Source organism: Hipposideros armiger, unplaced genomic scaffold (genome assembly GCF_001890085.2).
Source record: "Hipposideros armiger isolate ML-2016 unplaced genomic scaffold, ASM189008v1 scaffold_224, whole genome shotgun sequence".
Taxonomy (NCBI): domain Eukaryota; kingdom Metazoa; phylum Chordata; class Mammalia; order Chiroptera; family Hipposideridae; genus Hipposideros; species Hipposideros armiger.
The window spans coordinates 1,356,940-1,375,301 of NW_017731574.1; the positions used below are offsets into that span (position 1 = coordinate 1,356,940).

General features: G+C 43.4%; 1 protein-coding gene and 1 pseudogene across 3 annotated transcripts in view; both read left to right on the plus strand.

Annotated features, from left to right (window-relative positions):
* CEP89 (centrosomal protein 89) overlaps positions 1 to 18,362 on the plus strand; it is a 72,996-nt gene that overhangs the window by 19,201 nt on the left and 35,433 nt on the right. For 2 of the 3 annotated variants that reach the window (XM_019654532.1, XM_019654534.1), the window contains 4 exons: positions 5,758 to 5,786; positions 6,532 to 6,574; positions 8,878 to 9,096; positions 10,291 to 10,433. In XM_019654532.1, the coding sequence (XP_019510077.1) occupies positions 5,758 to 5,786; positions 6,532 to 6,574; positions 8,878 to 9,096; positions 10,291 to 10,433 (434 nt within the window). The remainder of the gene's footprint in view (positions 1 to 5,757; positions 5,787 to 6,531; positions 6,575 to 8,877; positions 9,097 to 10,290; positions 10,434 to 18,362) is intronic. The other variant, XM_019654533.1, reaches the window with a different exon arrangement.
* Positions 13,101 to 14,341, plus strand: LOC109389196 (HLA class I histocompatibility antigen, A-30 alpha chain-like; annotated as a pseudogene).

Below are 18,362 nucleotides of genomic sequence, written 5' to 3' on the forward strand. Positions count from 1 at the left end.
TGTCTATATATGTTGTCTGGCCCGGTGAGAGAATTCAACGCATTATAGCAAAGGTAGGGAAGAGTTTTCAGTTTCCTAAGAGGTGGCTTATGTTGGAGAAGTGAGGACGAGGCATAGCATACAGTGGGCACCAATAACTGCTCTCTCAGGACCCTCAGAGTTGATTGTGCTCAAGGAGGCTCACATAAATCTGTTTACAAGGTGACTGACCGAAAAACAGAATGCCAGCCTAGTCATACCTGGGCCAGAAATGCCAATTGGTTAGGTGGTATATTTTATTCCTATGGGAAAATCTATGTGAGTATTAAGGTCATGTAAAAAGTGTATTTCTTTTTTATTTCTTTTTATTTTTTTTTAATTTTATTGAGGAGCAGTGTGTTTTTCCAGGACCCATCAGCTCCAAGTCAAGTCGTTGTTTCAATCTAGTTGTGGAGGGCGCAACTCAGTGGCCCGTGTGGGGATAGAGCCGGCAACCTTGGTGTTATGAGCACTGCGCTCTAACCAGCTGAGCTAACCGGCCGCTCCCAAAAGTGTATTTCTTGTTTAATTATAGAAATAATACTATAAAAAAAACCACACCTGAAATGCAGACATATATCAAGCTAACCACACATAATTGTACCCCCATAATTAATTTTAACATACAATTGTGTATGTATAGAAAATACATGTTATTTTGTTACCTGCCTTTTAAAAATCTTCTGACCCATCCTGAATATCTCCCTACATTCATACACATCCATCCACTTTCTAATGTCTGTGTTACCTGTGGCCTGAAGTGTCACATAACAGTCAGAATCCAACCAGGACACAGAAAGCACATGGTGCTTTGACTAGGGAAAGTTGAATAAAAAGAGTTATTTGCTGTAACAGGATTGCCTACTAAGGGGTAGAAAGAAGTCTAAAGAACACAGGAAGAGCATGTAGAGGGAACAGCCACTCCCTCTACAGTGAATACAATGCACCCAAGGGAAAATCACCCACGGCCAAGATGCAGACATTGGAGAGGGTGCAGCTGTGGCCCACTGGCTAGCTGAGAAGTTAGCTGAGATGGTGTGCTAACAGAGCCCGCTGGGTAGCTCCCTTCCCCAGGGGAGTACCAGGAGAAGCCGCCCATGAGGAAGTGCTGCTGGCCACCTAGAAAAAGGGGGGAGAGCAGGAAGAGAGAGGGAGGAAGGGAAGGAGGGATGCATGGACACAGCATACTGGAATGAGGAATGAGGACCCCAAGCCTCTTCCTCCTCTAGTGTCTCCAGCGCCCTCTACTGATGAAGTTTATCATTGCACCACCTTGCTGGTAGAGAGACTGCGGCAACACAGGCAGGTGACACCAGGTGGACTTGGAGCAGAGAGGCATTGATAACTGGCACACTTGGTGACATGAACTTGGTGGTGTTTGGGATGGGTGCAGCTCCTGCAGTGGTTTTTGGTTTATGAAAAAGGCCCCATACCCACTCCAAATTTTAATTCAGTGGCTCTAGGCTAGGGCCCAGAGGTCTGTATTTTTAACAAACATTTTGGAGAGCCTGGTGGGGGTGATCCTTGGACAACACATTTGAAACCCTGGTTTGTTGTGGTTTGGTCCTTGACTCTGTCATTTCTAGGTGATAAGAGGCTTGGTTGAGTTCCTTAACCCCGCTTCCACTCAGTCTGAGTGCTTCTCATCAGGTTATTTAAAGGTTAAATTCAGTCACGTGTGTGAAGCACAGCACCTTTTATAAATGCTAGCTGATAATTATCGTCTAAAGACTAAAACCATCAAGCTGTGTGAGCCCAATGCTCCTCTCTGTTCTCTAGCAACACCCGGCCAGGAAGACCGGACACTGAAGTCCGTTGGTCCAGGTACCCGTGCCTTAGTCAGAGCTGCCAATTCTTGCTCATGGATGTCATCCCTCCCCTGTCCTTTGACCCCAATAGAGCTTTCCCACTGGTGCTTCCTCTTTCTCCTCCACAGCCAGATTTGTCAAAAGGTACATCTCCACACACCCTCCCTTCCCAGATCTGACAGTGTCTCCTCCACCCACTCCAGTTTGGCTCTGCCTCCATTACTCGCCCAGACCAGTGACCTTCATCCTGCTGAATACAGTGCATGGTGTTCTAGCTTCACCTTATTTGACTTGTCAGGAGCATTCCACACAGGTGATTGATTGCTCCTGCTGCTGTTGTTGGTTTTTAAAAAATTTTTATTGGGGAATAGCCATGGTCATTGTTTACACATTGCTTTCATGTTACAGTGGCATAGTTGACTCTTTTTTTTTTTTTAATTGGGGAATTGGGGGAGGGGAACAGCATTGGGGAAGAGGAACAGACAAGTTGCTGTCCTTTTTTGTTCTTCAGTCTAGTTGTGGAGGATGCCGCTTCATTGGCCCATGTTAGTATCATGATCATTGAGCTCTTTCCCAGCTGAGGCAGTAGGTCCCAGCTATTGGATGGCCACTCATGGCAGCTCACGGCAGCTCTCGCCAGCAGCTGCGGGCCACTCATGGTAGCTCATGGCAGCCCACTGCAGCCCCACTGCAACCTTCACTGTCACCGTTGACTCACAGCAACCCAGCTCCAGGTCGAGCTGTTGTTCACCATCTTAGCTGTAGAGGGCGCAGTGTCACTGGCCCATGTGGGAACCGAACCCGTGGCCCTGCTACTCAGAGCTCGCACTCCCAAGCCAACTCTTAACCAAGGCACCACTTGGCCGGTCCCCTAGTTGACTCTTTTTTTTTAGATTTTTTTATTGAGGAATTGGGGGAAGGGGAACAGAAAAGTTGCTGTCCTTTTGTTCTTTAGTCTAGTTGTGGAGGACGTTGCTTCACTGGCTCAAGTTGGCACCATCATTGCGCTCTTCCTGGGCGAGGCAGATCAGTCGCCGGCTTCTGGACAGCCGCTCACGGCGGCTGCTGGCCGCTCACGCCGGCTGCTGGCTACACACAGTAGCCCATGGCAACCCACCTGCCGTCGCAGGCAACACACGGCAACCCAGCTCCAGGTTAAGCTGTTGTTCAGCATCTTAGCTGTAGAGGGCAGTGTCACTGACCCTCATATGTGGGATCCGAACCGGGGCCCTCTGGCGTCCCAAGCCAGCTCTTAACCAACGCGCCACTCGGTTGGCCCCCAGCTGACTCTTTTAAGGAGGGCGCAGCTCACAGTGGCCCATGTGGGGATCAAACCAGCAACCTTGGTGTTATCAGCACCGTGCTCTAACCAACTGAGCTAACCGGTCACCCCACTCCCGCTGTTTTAAAGTGATGTCTCCCCTGGCTTCATGAGCTCGCCCTCTTGTTTCCTCCCACCTCTCTGGGGGCCCCGTCTTCATTTCCTTTGCAGGCTCGTCTTTCTCTACCTGCCCATTAAATGTTGGGGTTCTCCAAGGCCCAGTCGAGGCCCTTTTCTCTACTCTTAGAAGTAATCGCTCTCAGTCCCCCTGTTTCTGGTACCATTTGTTGTGTGCTACGCCCAGGTTTCCTCTCCCAGCTCATGACCCCATGTAACCAGCTGCCTGCTGTTTGATTCCGTTCTTTCCTTCACTCAGCCAGCAAATATATGTACACATATGGTGTGCCTGCTATGTTTTGGCACCAGGTAGCAGCTTGAACAGTCTTCTCAAAACATGAATCTGGTAGTGTCCTCGCCTAACCCCCTACACCCCCCACCACACACTCTTTTTACTTGGATTTCTTCAGTGATTTTCCACAGACTACAAGACCTACCTGGCCTGCCCGTGCTGACCATCCTCCAGCCACTCTGGTGTTCTTTTATTCCCTCAACTGCATGATGTCTGCCCTGCCACTGGGCCTTTGTACATGATTTTCTCCTCCCCATCATCTGATGTCTGTTATATGTAGACTTGTGAAAGGAAGCAGGACGTGGGGTTTATGTATGTTTGACTTTCTATATATTCAGATAGATCTGAAAGGAAACATACCCAATCGAGAACCTCTTGGGAGGGCAAGGTTCAGAGGATGATGGAGTTTTGATTGAACTCTAGGGTTAGGATTTTTGATGGCATGTGGTGTGAACTTTCTTTCTATAAATAGCGGGGTAGCATCTGGCGTGGCATCTCGTATGCAATGGGATGTCCAATATGGGAGACTTTTGTTGTTATTTTAATAGTTGATACCACTTGCCTGTACAGATTATAGAAATGAGAAGAGTGAGGACGCTGGAAATCTTTTTGAGAAATTATAAATGAGAAAATAGGAAATAAAATATAGGCACAGAGCCAAAAGAACTGCATTTACGTTACATTACATATACCAAAGTAAACTTGGGGTGATGTAAATTCTGAGTTCAATCTTCATCAGGTTCTTTTTTCTGAAAAGTTGATGATTAAGATAAAACAGAGGTCATTATTTATTTTCTTGGGGAAATAAGTGAATTGCCCCTTAAAATCTTTTTAACATGGTAATTTTCAAACATGTACAAAAGTAGAGAGAATAGGGAAATGAACTCCCATGTATCTGTCACCCACCTTCTTCTGCTGTCCGCATTTTGCCATTTTTCTTCATTGAATCCCCTGCCCCTCCCCAACTTTGTTTTGTGAAGAATTGAAGGGGGACTTAGAAGATTCCATTACATACGAAGGCAGCAGATCTGATGCAGTATTGTAAGATACCCAATCAAAACTGTTGTAAAAGAGTTATTAAAACTTTCTCTTGTTTTGGTATCAGTTTAAACAATTGCTCACCAGAAATTTTTTCAGCACTTACTATGAGCCAGAAATGATACTGCCATGGGCCCTTTCCCTCACATTCAGGTTGCCAGGGAGGGGTGGGATGGGGGGGGGTGGGGATGTGCAGATGGCCAACTGCCTGGGTGGAGGCAGGCACAAAGACGTTGTTTGCCTGTTTGCCGATTGTAGAAGGCAGCAGGGAGAGGTAGCCACATGACTGGACTCGGAAGGACTGGGTAAGATTTCATCCGGTGCCCCCGTCCAGGCTGCCCCACAATACTTGATCAAAAGCAGTTTGGTTCACAATAGTGGGTCAAGATGACTTTTTTGGTCAAAAATAAGCTCTTCAGCGATTCATTGTTTAAGTGTTGGCAATTGTAATGAACCAGGAAGTAGATTTCTAATCTTGTTTGCATCCTTAAGCATTTTTTTGTCTGTTTTTCTGAATTCTAATCTGCTCTGCAAATTAGTCGTGGAAACTTAAAAGCAACCAACTTTTGAAAGTTGAAAGTCCAGCTTTTCACTACAGCAAAAGGTACAAGCAAACTGGAACATAAGGTCACCCTCTTCGTGGAGTATCTTGATCACAGATGAAATCGTTGTACGTTGACAATGAGTGACTGGGCACAATTTGTTTTCATCCGGGTCAGTGAAGCAGTTTGCTTCAAGGAACAACTACTTTTATGACCAAAGTCAGATGCTACTTCTAGGCAGGATAGGCTGAGCCCATTTGGGGAATGGCTGGTGGAACGTGGGGAGAGAGCACAGGGGTGGGGTCTGTTGGAAAGGTGGAGAGGATCCCCCACACGGGAAGGGCTCAGAGCCCCACTGAGGGGTTTGGCCTTGGCTCCGCAATCCTGTGAGTCACGGAAGGTGGCCAGGAAGGAGCAGAATAGACAGATGAGCAGTTCAGAGTTGGGCTCCCTGTTTTGCTCCAGGACCAGCTTGCTCTGTGACCTTGTAAAGCCTGTCCCTGCTCGAGGCCTCGTGTAGCTCATCTGGAGAAAGTGAGCTCCTGTGATTTTATTCTTCTGAGTTGTCAAATGTCTTTAATCTGCTTTACATTTGTTTTCCTCTTTTTTGTTTTTAATCAGATGGTAAATATTCTGTTCTGAATTTGAAGGTAAGATGAGTTTTTTAAAAACCGATTTTCTCAACAGACAGAATTCCCACCATAATTTAAAAACTGCTTTTGTCATTTCTAGGGGGTGGGGGAATCTTCCCTTAAGAGTTGTTTTCCATTGAATGTTTCTTTTTAAATACTTTAAAAACATGAAGAAACTTATATTAGCTGTCATTGAAAAATGAAAATAATGAGAGGTTAGAAATCACTTACATAATTTGTGGAACGAATAGACAATAACTCATTTGCAAACATGAATAGTTCTGACTTGTTTTTAATTGTGCGATGGCATAGGAATTTAAAAATTAAACATTTCTCAGTAGAGTTAATGTATAACCTTATCTACTTTTTCAGCAGAAATTAGAAACTTAATATCAGACTGATGCGTAGTGGAAACATTAGCAAAAGTTCAAAGCCTTCCCCCTTTCCTCTAAGATTTGTGTTGAAAAGCGAGATCTTATATGCTTGTCTCAGCACCTTGCACACACGCTTCTCTACAATGGATGGGGTCTTTTTGTGTATCCCAAGGAGAAAGGCCTGGTTGGAGTTTGCTTTGTGCATCTCTGTTCGGCCCTTGCAGCTGTTCACATGCTTTAGAATGTGAACCGATGGCCTGTTACTCATGGGACCTGCATGTAAAGACACAGTGACTGAACTCACAGGCAGAAAGGCAGGAAGAAAGTTCGCACAGAAGGTGCTAAGACCCTTAATTCAGTCCTCTCATGTTTTGTTTCCCCACCCCCAGGATGAAAAACCACCATTATGTGAAAAACCTCCACCAACCCCAGGTATTTGCCTTTTGAATTTCATTATGATTGAAAAACTCATAGTTTTATAGAATATCCAGAATAACCTCATCTAAAATAAAGGTCATTTTTTTTCCTTTAAAGGCTGCTGCTTCTATCCCGTTACTGGAATTGGGAAAAGGTAGCAATTGAGCAATTGTTGAACTTCTGCCTTTGACTTAAAAGAGAGGGTCCAAACATTCAAACATCAGATGGTGGATATATGTCCCCATGGGATGGGCTCAGATCCTGGGGGACTAGCCGGGGTGAGGGCCCTGTGAGATGTGCTTAGATGCCCGGGAGGGTGGGCTCTGCTCAGGGGCTGGAGGCAGAGTGTGAGGTCTAGAGATGCATTCCGGGGTGCTCTCCCCTATACCATTTGGGGAGCTTCAGTAGCTTTCAAAGTGAATTTTGTAATGTTTGCCTTTTATGCCGCACATCACTAGTCTGAAAATAGTATTGGGTATCAAGACTTTTAAGTCTATCCTCCGTGTAGGATTGACTTCATTTTCACCCACTCTACCTTGGTGATTTTGGTGCTATGTTGTGGGAAGTTACTAGGGCTTCAACTTCTAGCCCAGAGTCTCATTCATCATTGTATATATTCTGCTACGCAGCCCATGCTTTGAATTTACGTATTAATCAAAGTGTTCCTTTCCATGATTTCTATGGAGTGTCGACAAGCATCTCTCTGAGAATATTAAATACACTCATTCCAAAATCACTCTCTCCTCTGTTATTTGACTTTGGTGCTTCCCTTGGCTCAGACACTTGATGGTTCTTGGTAGCGTGCCCTCCTTGGTCCTTGAGCGGCCCTGTTGGTCTGCCTGGGGATGCTGTATCTGCTTACTGCAGGCTGCTCAGATGGGGAACCAGCCAGGCTGCCAGTCATACAACCTGTCTCTAGTGAGTGACGGGGACAGGCAGAGTGTGTGGTCAGTGGAGGGTGGAAGGGACCCTCTTCCTCCTGGGATTCTCCAGCTCCCCTGGGCCTGCCCTGTCTCTCAGACCTCAGGGCCTGTAGGTACTGCCTGCCGAGGGGCACGCATCTCTGCTGTTGACTGCCCGCCCATCTGGTGTTCTAATGGGATACCTCATCAGTCTTTTCTGGGCCACTTCGTGTTCCCACTACCTGCCAGGGCACGGCACTCCCACCTTTTGTAGCTGACCTCTCTTGACCTATTTTAGGCTGCAGCTTCTGTCTTCAATCTAATCTCAACTGTTTTCTTTCTGGGATTCCCCATGGTTCTCCTCTTGTTCTCAGTGTAGTGGTGGAGTTCCTCATTTCTTAGGCTTTCCTTTCATGTTCTAGAGTCTGGATATATGTGTACTAGAGGCTAGGAGAGGCTATCTGGACCCACCAGTCCCCCCCTTAGCCCTTGCCTGCCTTCTGGGGCATGTGCCACGTCTACTGTCTGGAGCCACCAGCTCTTGCCCTGTCTGCCCTCAGAAGCTCTCTTCTGTTTCCACCTCCATCTGGATGTGTGCCCTGGCCAGAGAGCCCAGTGTAATTCTCACCGCCGTTGGCATCTCTGAGCATATCTGCCCAAGAAACATCTCTCTCTCTTTTCCTCCAATCTTTCTTGCTGTTCCTTCTTAAAACCCTTTGTGATCTCTGGTTTTCTCCTCTCCTGGTCCTTCAGGTCCTGCCCACGTGCTGGCGGCTCCTGTCTCTTCAGCTGAGGCTGCCGTCAGAGCTTGGGGCCTGTGTCCTAAACTGAGCTTACCTTCTCTTGCTCCACCTGGATTCCTTGTCTGGCAAAGTGTCTTCCAAACCACAGATCTTGGTGCAGATCCTCAATTTGCCTCTCTCTTACTGCCCACACCCAGTCAGCCATTGAGTCCTGTCAATTTTAGCCCCTAAATCCTTCTCTCGAATGTTCTTTTCTCTCTGTCCCCACTGTAGCGCTGCCTCTTGAAGCCCCTCTGTGCTGGGCCTTGTTACAGTTTACTTTCTTTACTACTCTCCTGAGGGGTTCATCTGAGAGTAGGATCTCTTCCTTTTTGAACCTCTGCCTAAAAGCCTTTCTGGCTCCTGATGGCCTCTGCTCTGTATATTATGATATGCAAGGGCCTCCCTTGGTTCCTGCCTCCCCTTCTGTCACGTCTCTTCCTGTCCCCTGCTGTAGTCTTGTCATTCATTCCTGTATAGGCTGTTCTCTTTCCAGGGCCCAAAGAACATAGCACGAGGCCTGACATGAAGGAGTTGCTCACGTGTTTTTTCAAATAAAGTGTTGTGTAATTTTGATGTAAAATTGGAAATATCAGTTAATATTTTAAAACTTTTCCCCTGTGTACCTTTTCAGGTATAACTGGCAAAACACGTCAACGATATACAGAAATAACCAAACAAAATTTGGAGGAATTAAAAGAAGAAAATTTGCATCTGAACAGTACAAACCAGACCCTTACTCTTGAACTTAACATAGTCAAACGAGCAATGAAGGAACTACAATTAAAATTTAAGAGAACAGAAAAAGAAAATAGAAAGCTGAAAGAGGCTGAGAAAGCACCCTCTCAGGAAGGTGGGGACAACTACACAGTTCTTTTGTTAAAGAAACAAACAGGACTTCATTCATTTTCTTATTTATTTTGAGTTAACATTTTAGGTTACAATATTTGTTGACATGAATATTGATATTTTCTGTTGTTATATTTTTGGCTCTTTCATTAATATCCTTATATTTGTTGAAATTAGATTTTATCTACTATATCATTATTATTGTTAATGCTAAAGAAATTCCAATACTTCTGGAATTTGATGCTTAGGAAAGTAACTTACATATATTTCATATCATTTTTTATCCCTCCGAGCTGCATATATAAGTGCCATTTTCACCACATACCTATCAGTGATGAGGATTGATTTCTTGCTAATTTGATAGCCACAAAAAAAGGGAATCCCATTTTAATTTATATTTCCTTTATTATTGATGAGCTTGAATTTTTTTTTCCATATCTTTTCAGGTCATTTTCTTTTTTATAAATTTTCCCATTTAAATTGAGATACTTGGCCTTTTCTTATTGGTTTGTAGGAGCTCTTTACGTATTAAGGATTTTAGCCCTTGTCATTTATGTTGTAATATCTCACTTTGTTGATAATTTAACTAAATCTATAGGATATTTTTCTTTTATGACTTATGCCCGTGGTGTCAAGTCCTTTTTACCTGTAAGGTTATATGAATATTCACTACTGTTGTCTCTATAATGTATCTATTTACATAAGGCTAATATTATGGCCTGAAGAAAGATGATAAAGCTTTCTTCATATACACCTTGCATATTTCTTGTCTTAGGCACATTTATTTCTAGATACTTTATATTATTTGTGTTATTGTTTTGTGGGATCTATTTTTTCTATTATATTTTCTAATAGGACGTTGCAGTTATTTGGGAAGGTTGTTAGTTCTAACAAATTTTCAATTTATTTTGTGTGATTTGCAAAGCGAATATTTATATATCATTGGAAGCAGTGATTTTTCCTTTCCAATCTGAAATTTTTATTTTACCTTAATTGTACATGGCAAAATTTTCCACAAACTTCCAAAACAGTGTTGACTATTCAGTGTTAAAAAACTTAGAAACTTATTCATTTATACCTGTATAGTTGTCATTCACTACCTTGTGATCCTAAAAGGAAAAAAGTGCAAATTATTAGCAATTTATAGAAAATCTTAATTTGTTACAAGTTCTTATAATATTAACTTTTTTTTCTGTAGTTGCTGCACCTGAATTACTTTATCTAAGAAAACAAGCTCAAGAACTGGTGGATGAAAATGACAGGTTGAAAACGACTATCCATCGTCTGAATGTAGAACTGAGTAGATATCAAACAAAATTCAGGCATTTATCCAAGGAAGAGGTAATGTTTCCAATTAAGAAAAATAACTTTTCGGATTTTTTTAGTCTTTCCTATTCAATTTACTTCCAACCATGACGGGTTCATATTTATTATTATTTGGTATAAAAAGACACATACAAAGCACAGTCTTTCTAGGAGCCTTTCTATTTCCTTCTTCTCTCCCTCCTTCCTTCCCTCCTTTTCTACCTTCCACTCTCCTTCCCTCACTCCCTTCCTCTTTCTCCCTCCCTCCCTCTCTTCCTTCCCTCCTTTCTTATAACAAAGGCAATAAAGGCTCTTTGTATAAAATTGGGACAAAACAGGAGTTTATGTAAAGTAAAAGAGTGGAAGTCCATGTCAGTGGTTCCTTTCTCAGTCCTGTTGCTCAAGTTTACAGCTGTTGTTAGTACACTAATTTTCTAAAGAAAGCAGGCCAGTTTTTACAGGCCCCCCAAACACCTAGCTCTGATAGCCAATGGGGCTTTTTTTTTTTTTTTAAGATTTTATTGGGGAATTGGGGGAGGGAACAGTGTTGGGGAATTGGGGAAGGGGAACAGACAAGTTGCTGTCCTTTTGTTCTTCAGTCTAGTCGTGGAGGACGTCGCTTCACTGGCCCATGTTGGCACCATCATTGCGCTCTTCCCAGGTGAGGCAGTGGCTTGCCGGCCATTGGATGGCTGCTCACAGTGGCTCACGGCAGCTCACGAAAGCTCATGCCTGCTGCCGGCCAGCCCCATTGCAGCCTGCGCGGTCGCCAGCAACTCACAGCAGGCCAGCTCCAGGTTGAGCTGTCATTCACCATCTTAGCTGTAGAGGACGCAGCGTCACTGGCCCACATGTGGGATCCAAACTGGGGCCCTGCTGCTCAGAGCTCACGCTCCCAAGCCAACTTTTAACCAATGCGCCACTTGGCTGACCCAATGGGGCTTTTATTCACAAGTCCCATATAGCACTATGGCAAACAAAGAAGCAGTTTTTAAATGGGCTCAGGAGCACCCCTTACACACCCTTATGACTATCTACCCAGGTTCAGCACAAAGGGAGCAAGCAAAAATGACCATGTCCCAGTTTTTCCCTGGGAGGGGTATAACTACATACTTTCCCAGCTTTTGCCTGAGAGTCTGGCTTCTAATCTAGGTGCTCACTGCAGTCATTCTCCTTGGGACACTGGTGGGTCTTAGTACACCCTCAAGTACTGAGAGCTATTAAGAGCAAAGACAGTGGACAATCACAAAGGTTTGAAAGGCAGCCAGGAGCTCCAACCAGGCTGGTTAATAAGGCTCATCCCTTATAAGAGACCATTCTGTCAAGACAGGGAGAGGTGGCTGTTTTATGTAATGCACAAGCATCAACATAGAAGGTTGGAGAAAATGAAAGAAAAAAGGAATATGTTTCAAAGAAAAGAACAAATCTCCAGAAACCAGTTCTAATGAAATGGAGTTAAGTGATATACTGAATAGAGAGTTCAAAATAACAGTCATAAAGATGCTCTTCAAGGTCAGGAAAACAATGCAGGAACAAGTGAAAATTTCAACAGAGACAGAAAATGTAAAAAGGTACCAAACAGACATCATAAAGCTGAAGAATACAATAACTAAACTAAAAAATTCAACAGAGGGGTTCCATAGCAGACTACAGCAAGTGGAATTAAGGATCAGCCAACTCGAAGACAGGGCAGTGAAATTCATTGAACTAGAGGATCAAAAAGAAGAAACAATGAAAAAGAATGAAGATAAGGAATTTATGGAACACCATCAAGCAGAGGAATATACATGTCTTAGAGGCCTCAGAAGGAGAAGAAAGGGACAGAAAATTTATCAAAGAAACAATAGCTGAAAACTTTCCTAACCTGGAGAAAGAAACAGACATCAGGATTTTGGAAGTCCAGAGTACCAAATGCGATTAATCTAAAGAGACCAACACCAAAACATATTATCACTAAATTGTCAAAAGTTAAAAGCAAAAGAGAATTTTAAAAACAGCAAGGGAAAAATAAATTCTTCACATACAAAGGAGCCTCCATTAGACAATCAGAATTTTTCAACAGAAACTTTGCAAATTACAAGGGGGTTGGATGATATATTCAAAGTACTGAAAGAAAAGATTTTGCCAACCAGGAATACATTAACCTGGTAAATTTGTTCTTCAGAACTGAAGAAGAGATAAAGTGTTTTCAGACAAATGAAACATGAAGGAGTTCATAACTGGCAGACAAGCCTTGTAAGAAACAAAGGAATTCTTCAAGCTGAAAAGAGTGGGTGCTAATTAGTAACAAAATCATATGACAGTATAAAACTCACTAGTAAAGGTAAATATATAGCTAAATTCAGAATACTCTAATATTGTAACGGTGGTAGGCAAATCCCTATTACTCTAGCATAAAGGTTAAAGACAAAAGTATTCAAAATAACTACATAATTAATGGATGCACAATATAAAAAACTATAAGTTGTGATATCAAAAACAAAATGTGGGGCTTTTCTGTCTCCCGGGCCCCCTGTCCCCTCCCGGCCTATCGCCCTCGGACCTGGGACCCACGCTGGGAGGAGGGTTGCCTGGGTCTCAGCCCCTCCCCGTCCCCAGGCTCCCAACTCCCTGAGGTATTTCTACACCTCCTGGTCCTGTGAGACCCGGTTCATCTCCCTCGGCTACGTGGATGACACGGAGTTCGTGCGGTTCGACAGCAACGCCGCGAGTCCGAGGATGGAGCGGACGCCGTGGATGGAGGGGCCGTGGGTGGAGCAGGCGCTGCCGGGGTACTGGGAACAACAGACGCAGGTCAGCAAGGGCCATGCACAGAATGAACCGAGTGAACCTGTAGCCGGCGCTCCACTACTGCCACCAGAGCGAGGCCGGGTTTCACACCTACCAGGTGATGTGCAGCTGCGACCTGGGGCCGGTCGGGCGCCTCCTCCGCGCTTCTGAGCAGTATACCTACGATGGCGCTGACTACACCGCCCTGAACGAGGACCTGCGCTCCTGGACTGCGGCCGACAGGGCGCAAGTGGGAGGTGGCCCGTGCGGCGGAGCACCTGAGGGGCTACCGTAAGAGCCTGTGTGTGGAGTGGCTCCGCAAATACCTGGAGAAGCGGAAGGAAACGCTGCAGCGCGCAGATCCTCCAAAGCCATACGTGATCCACCACCCCACCTCTGACCGTGACGTCTCCCTGAGGTGCTGGGCGCTGGGCTTCTACCCTGTGGAGATCACTCTGACCTGGCAGCGTGATGGGGAGGACCTGACCCAGGACGTGAAGCTCTTGGAGACCAGGCCTGCGGGGGACGGGACCTTCCAGAAGTGGGCAGCTGTGGTGGTGCCTCCTGGAGAGGAGCACAGATACACGTGCCATGTGCAGCACAAGGGGCTGCCCGAGCCCCTGACCCTGAGAAGGAAGCTGCCTCCTCAGGTCACCGTTCCTGTGGGCATCATTGCTGTGCTGGTCCTCCTTGGAGCTGCGTTCACTGGGGCTGTGGTGGCCGGAGCTGTGCTGTGGAGGAGGAGGGTGCTCAGGCTGCAAGCAGTGACAGTGCCCCAGGCTCTGATGTGTCTCTCTCTTCTAAAGTGTGACACAGCTGCCTTGTGGGGGACTGAGTGATGCAAGATTCGTTCATGCCCCACTTTGTGACTTCAGGAACCTCTGACCTCCCTTTCTGCAAGGGCATCTGAATGTGTCTGTGTTCCTCTCAGCATCATGTGAGAAGATGGGAGACTTTCCGCCCCCTACCCTCCATGTCCTCCTCCCCACACTGAGTCTCTTCCCTGACCCACTGTCCTGTTCCAGCAGAGGCTGTTTCCATCCCCGCCTTTACTTCATGTTACTCTGAGCGGCAACTTCCTACTTCTGCTGAAATAAGAATCTGGATGTGAATCTGTTTTTTTCAGTTCTGGCCATGAAGGGTTGATGGGTTAATTAAAGGAGACGATCCTAAAGTTTGAGAGGAAATAAATGGAAGACCTGAGAACCTTCCAGAAAAAACAAAAAAACAAAACCAAAAGACCCCAACAAAATGTGGGGTTAGTGGTAAAAATGTAGAGCTTTTGTATGTTTAATGTGTACCAAGACCCATCAGTGTCCTAACAAGGGTGATTATAGTCAACACCTAGGTACAGACTGATTACAAACTCAAAGTTAAGTTATTATTTAGCTTAAAATAGATTATTATGTTTTATGTAAGATTCATGGCAATCACAAAGCAAAAAACTATAGTAGAGGTACACAAAAGAAAGAAAGGAATCAAGAATCAAAGCAAATCACTACAGAAAATCATTAAATCACAAAGGAAGAGAGTAAGAAAGGAACTACAAAACAACCAAAAAACAATGAAAAAAATGGCAATTAAAAAGTCCATACTTGAGAAAAGATGGCTCCCAGCTGCTGGCTGTGCGGGAGGAGGATCTCCTCACAGGGAAATGGCGACTGCCCTCCAGCCCTCAACCTGAAGCAACACAACAGTATGTCCCCCATCTGCCTCTGGCATCCCCGGAGTTACTGTCTCACTGCTGGAACCCAAGGAGTCTGGAAAGACTGGTATGTGATTTGGGACACATCTCCTAAATGAACAACTGTTGAGCACAGTGCATAGGTTCTTTCATAAATCTTTTCATGGAGGTGAAGAAATTCTAAAAAAATATACACTCTGTCTAAATTTGGTTCTATAGACGTTTGTTGCAACTTGCAAAACCACATCCTGGAGAAGAAGAAAAAAGCCACATTATGTGTACAATTCCTTCAAGCACGTATTCATTTGTTACCGGAAACAACATTATGATTTATGATTGGCAACTGCGTTTTGAAAGTAAATTGATTATTTTATCCCCTAAAATTACCAATACAATTTCATCCTAAAAACCAAAAAAAAAAAAAAGTCCATACTTACCAGTAATTTTTTTAAGCGAAAGGACTAAATATTCCAATCAAAAGACAGAATGGCAGAATGGATTAAAAAAGAAAAATAAGACCCAACTATATGCTGCCTACAAAAGACTCACTAAGGACACTAAAAGTGAAGGGATGGAAAAATATATTTAATGCGAACGGAAGCCAAAAGAAAGCGGGGGTAGTGTAGACAAAATAGACTTAGTCAAAACTGTAACAAGAGACAAAGAAGGTTATTATAAAATGATAAAGGAGTCTATATCAAGAGAATATAGCAATTGTAAGTACTTATGCATCCAATATCAGAGCACCTAAATATATAAAGCAAATATTAACTGAAGGGAGAAATAGACTGCAATAATAGTAGGAGACTTCAGTACCCCAATAATACATCATCCATACAGAAGATCAATAAGAAATATTGGACTTGAGCTACATGTTAGACCAGATGGACCTAATAAGGAACTTTCCATCCAACAGCAATGGAATACACATTCTTCTCAAGTGCACGTGGAACATTCTCTGGAATAGATTATACATTAGACCACAAAACAAGTCTTAATAAATTTAAGAAGATTGAAATATATCAAGGATTGTTTCTAACCACAATCAATAAATGTGATACACCCTATTAAATGAAGAATAAAATTCATGATCATTTTAATAGATGGAGAAAAAGCATTTGACAAAATTCAACACCCTTCCATGATAAATCTCAAAGTGGGTGTAGAAGGAACATAAGGGCAACATATAAAATCCATATATGGCAAGCTCACAGCTAATACCACACTCAGCAGTGGAAAGCTGAAAGCTTTTCCTGTAAAATCAGGAACAAGGCAAGGATGCCCATTCTCACCACTTTTATTCAGCATAATACTGGAAGTCCTAGCCAGGGCAGTTACGCAAGAAAAAGATACAAAAGACATCCAATTCATAAAGGAAGACGTAAAATTGTCTCTGTTTGCTGATGACATGATATTCCATATAGAAAATCCTAAAGACCCTACCAAAAGAAACGTTAGAATGAATAAATTCAGTATAGTTGTGGATACAAAACCATTATACAAAAATAAGTTGTGTTTCTATACATTAACAACAAACTATTGGAAAGAGATATTAAGAAGACAATCCCATTTACAGTAACATCAAAAAGAATGAAATACTTAGGAATATATTTAACTGAGGTGAAAGATCTGTACTGTAATCTGTAATACATTGATGAGAGAAATTGAAGAAAAATAAATGGAAAGATATTCTGTTGTTCATGGATTGGAAGAATTAATAGTGTTAAAATGTCCATACTATCCAAAGTGATCTACAGATTCATTGCACTCCCTATCAAAATTCTAATGGCATTTTTTCACAGAAATAGATAAAACAACCCTAAAACTCATGGAACCACGAAAGACACAGAGTAGCTAAAGCAATCTTGAGAAAGAAGAACAAAGTTGGGGGCATTTCACTCCCTGATTTCAAACTTTATTACAAAGCTATAGTAGTCAAAATCATATGGTATGGGCATAAAAACAGACATATATCAATGGAACAGAATAGAGAACCCAGAAATAAACCCATGCATATATTGTCAGTTTATTTTCCATAAAAGAGCCAAGGATATACAATGAAGAGAGAACCGTCTCTTCAATAAACAGTGTTGGGAAAACTGCATATCCTCAAACAAAAGAATTAAACCGAACTGCTATCTTACACCACACACAAAAATTAACTCAAAATGGATTAAAGCCTTGAACGTAAGACCTGAAACTATAAAACTTGACATTAGCCTTGGCAATGAGGTTTTTGGATTTGATACCACAAGCAAAGACAACAAAAGCAAAAATTAACAAATGTGACTACATCAAAATAAAAATCTTCTGTCCAGCAAAGGTAACCATGAACAAAGTTAAAAGGCAGCCTATGGAATGGGAGAAAATATTTGCAAACCACATGTTCGTTAAGGAGTTAATATCCAAAATATACATGGAACTCAATAGCAGAAAAACGAATAACCCAATTTTTAAAATGGTCAAAGGGGGCCGGCTGAGTGGCGCGTTGGTTAACAGCTGGCTTGGGAGCGCCAGCTCTGAGCAGCAGGGCCCCGGTTCGGATTCCACATGAGGACCAGTGATGCTGCGCCCTCTACAGCTAAGATGGTGAGCAGCAGCTCGACCTGGAGCTGGGCTGCCGTGAGTCACCGGCGATGGCGTAGGCTGCAGCCCCTGCTGCAGTGGGCTGCTGTGAGCTACCATGAGTGTCTGGCAGCCAAGCATGAGCTGCTGGCATCCGGTGTGAGCTGCTGTGAGCTGCCGTGAGTGGCCGTCAAATAGCTGGCGAGCGATTGCCTCACCCGGGAAGAGCGCAATGATAATACCAACATGGGCCAGTGAAGCGACGTCCTCCACAACTAGACTGAAGAACAAGAGGACAACAACTTGTCTGTTTCCCTACCCCGATTCCCCAACGCTGTTCCCCTCCCCAAATTTCCCAATAAAATCTTAAAAAAAAAAATGGGCAAAGGATGTGAATAGAAATTTTTCTAAAGAATACGTACAAATGACCAACAGGTACATAAAAACGTGCTCAGCACTACTAATGGCGACATGCAAATCAAAACCACAGAAATGGCACCTCATACCTGCTAGCATGTCTATTATCAAAAAGACGAGATAAATGCTGGCATGGGTATGGAGAAAAGGGAAACCTTGTACATTGTTGATGGGAATGTGAATTGGCACAGTCACAATGGAAAACAGTATAGAGGTTCCTCAGGAAACCAGAAATAGAACTACCATATGATTTAGTAATCCCACATCTGCGTATACAAGTATATCCAAAGGAAACAAAATCACTATCTTGAAAACAGGTCTGTATTCCCATGCTTATTGCATCATTATTCATGTTAGTTAAGGTATGGAAATAACCTTTTATTGACCTATAAATTGATAAAGAAAAGGTGACATATATGATTTATAATATATGCATGATTTGCATATATATGCATAGAAATAGATATGGAATATTCAGCGTTTAAAAAGAAGGCAGTCCTGCCATTTGCTACAACGTAGATGAACCTGGA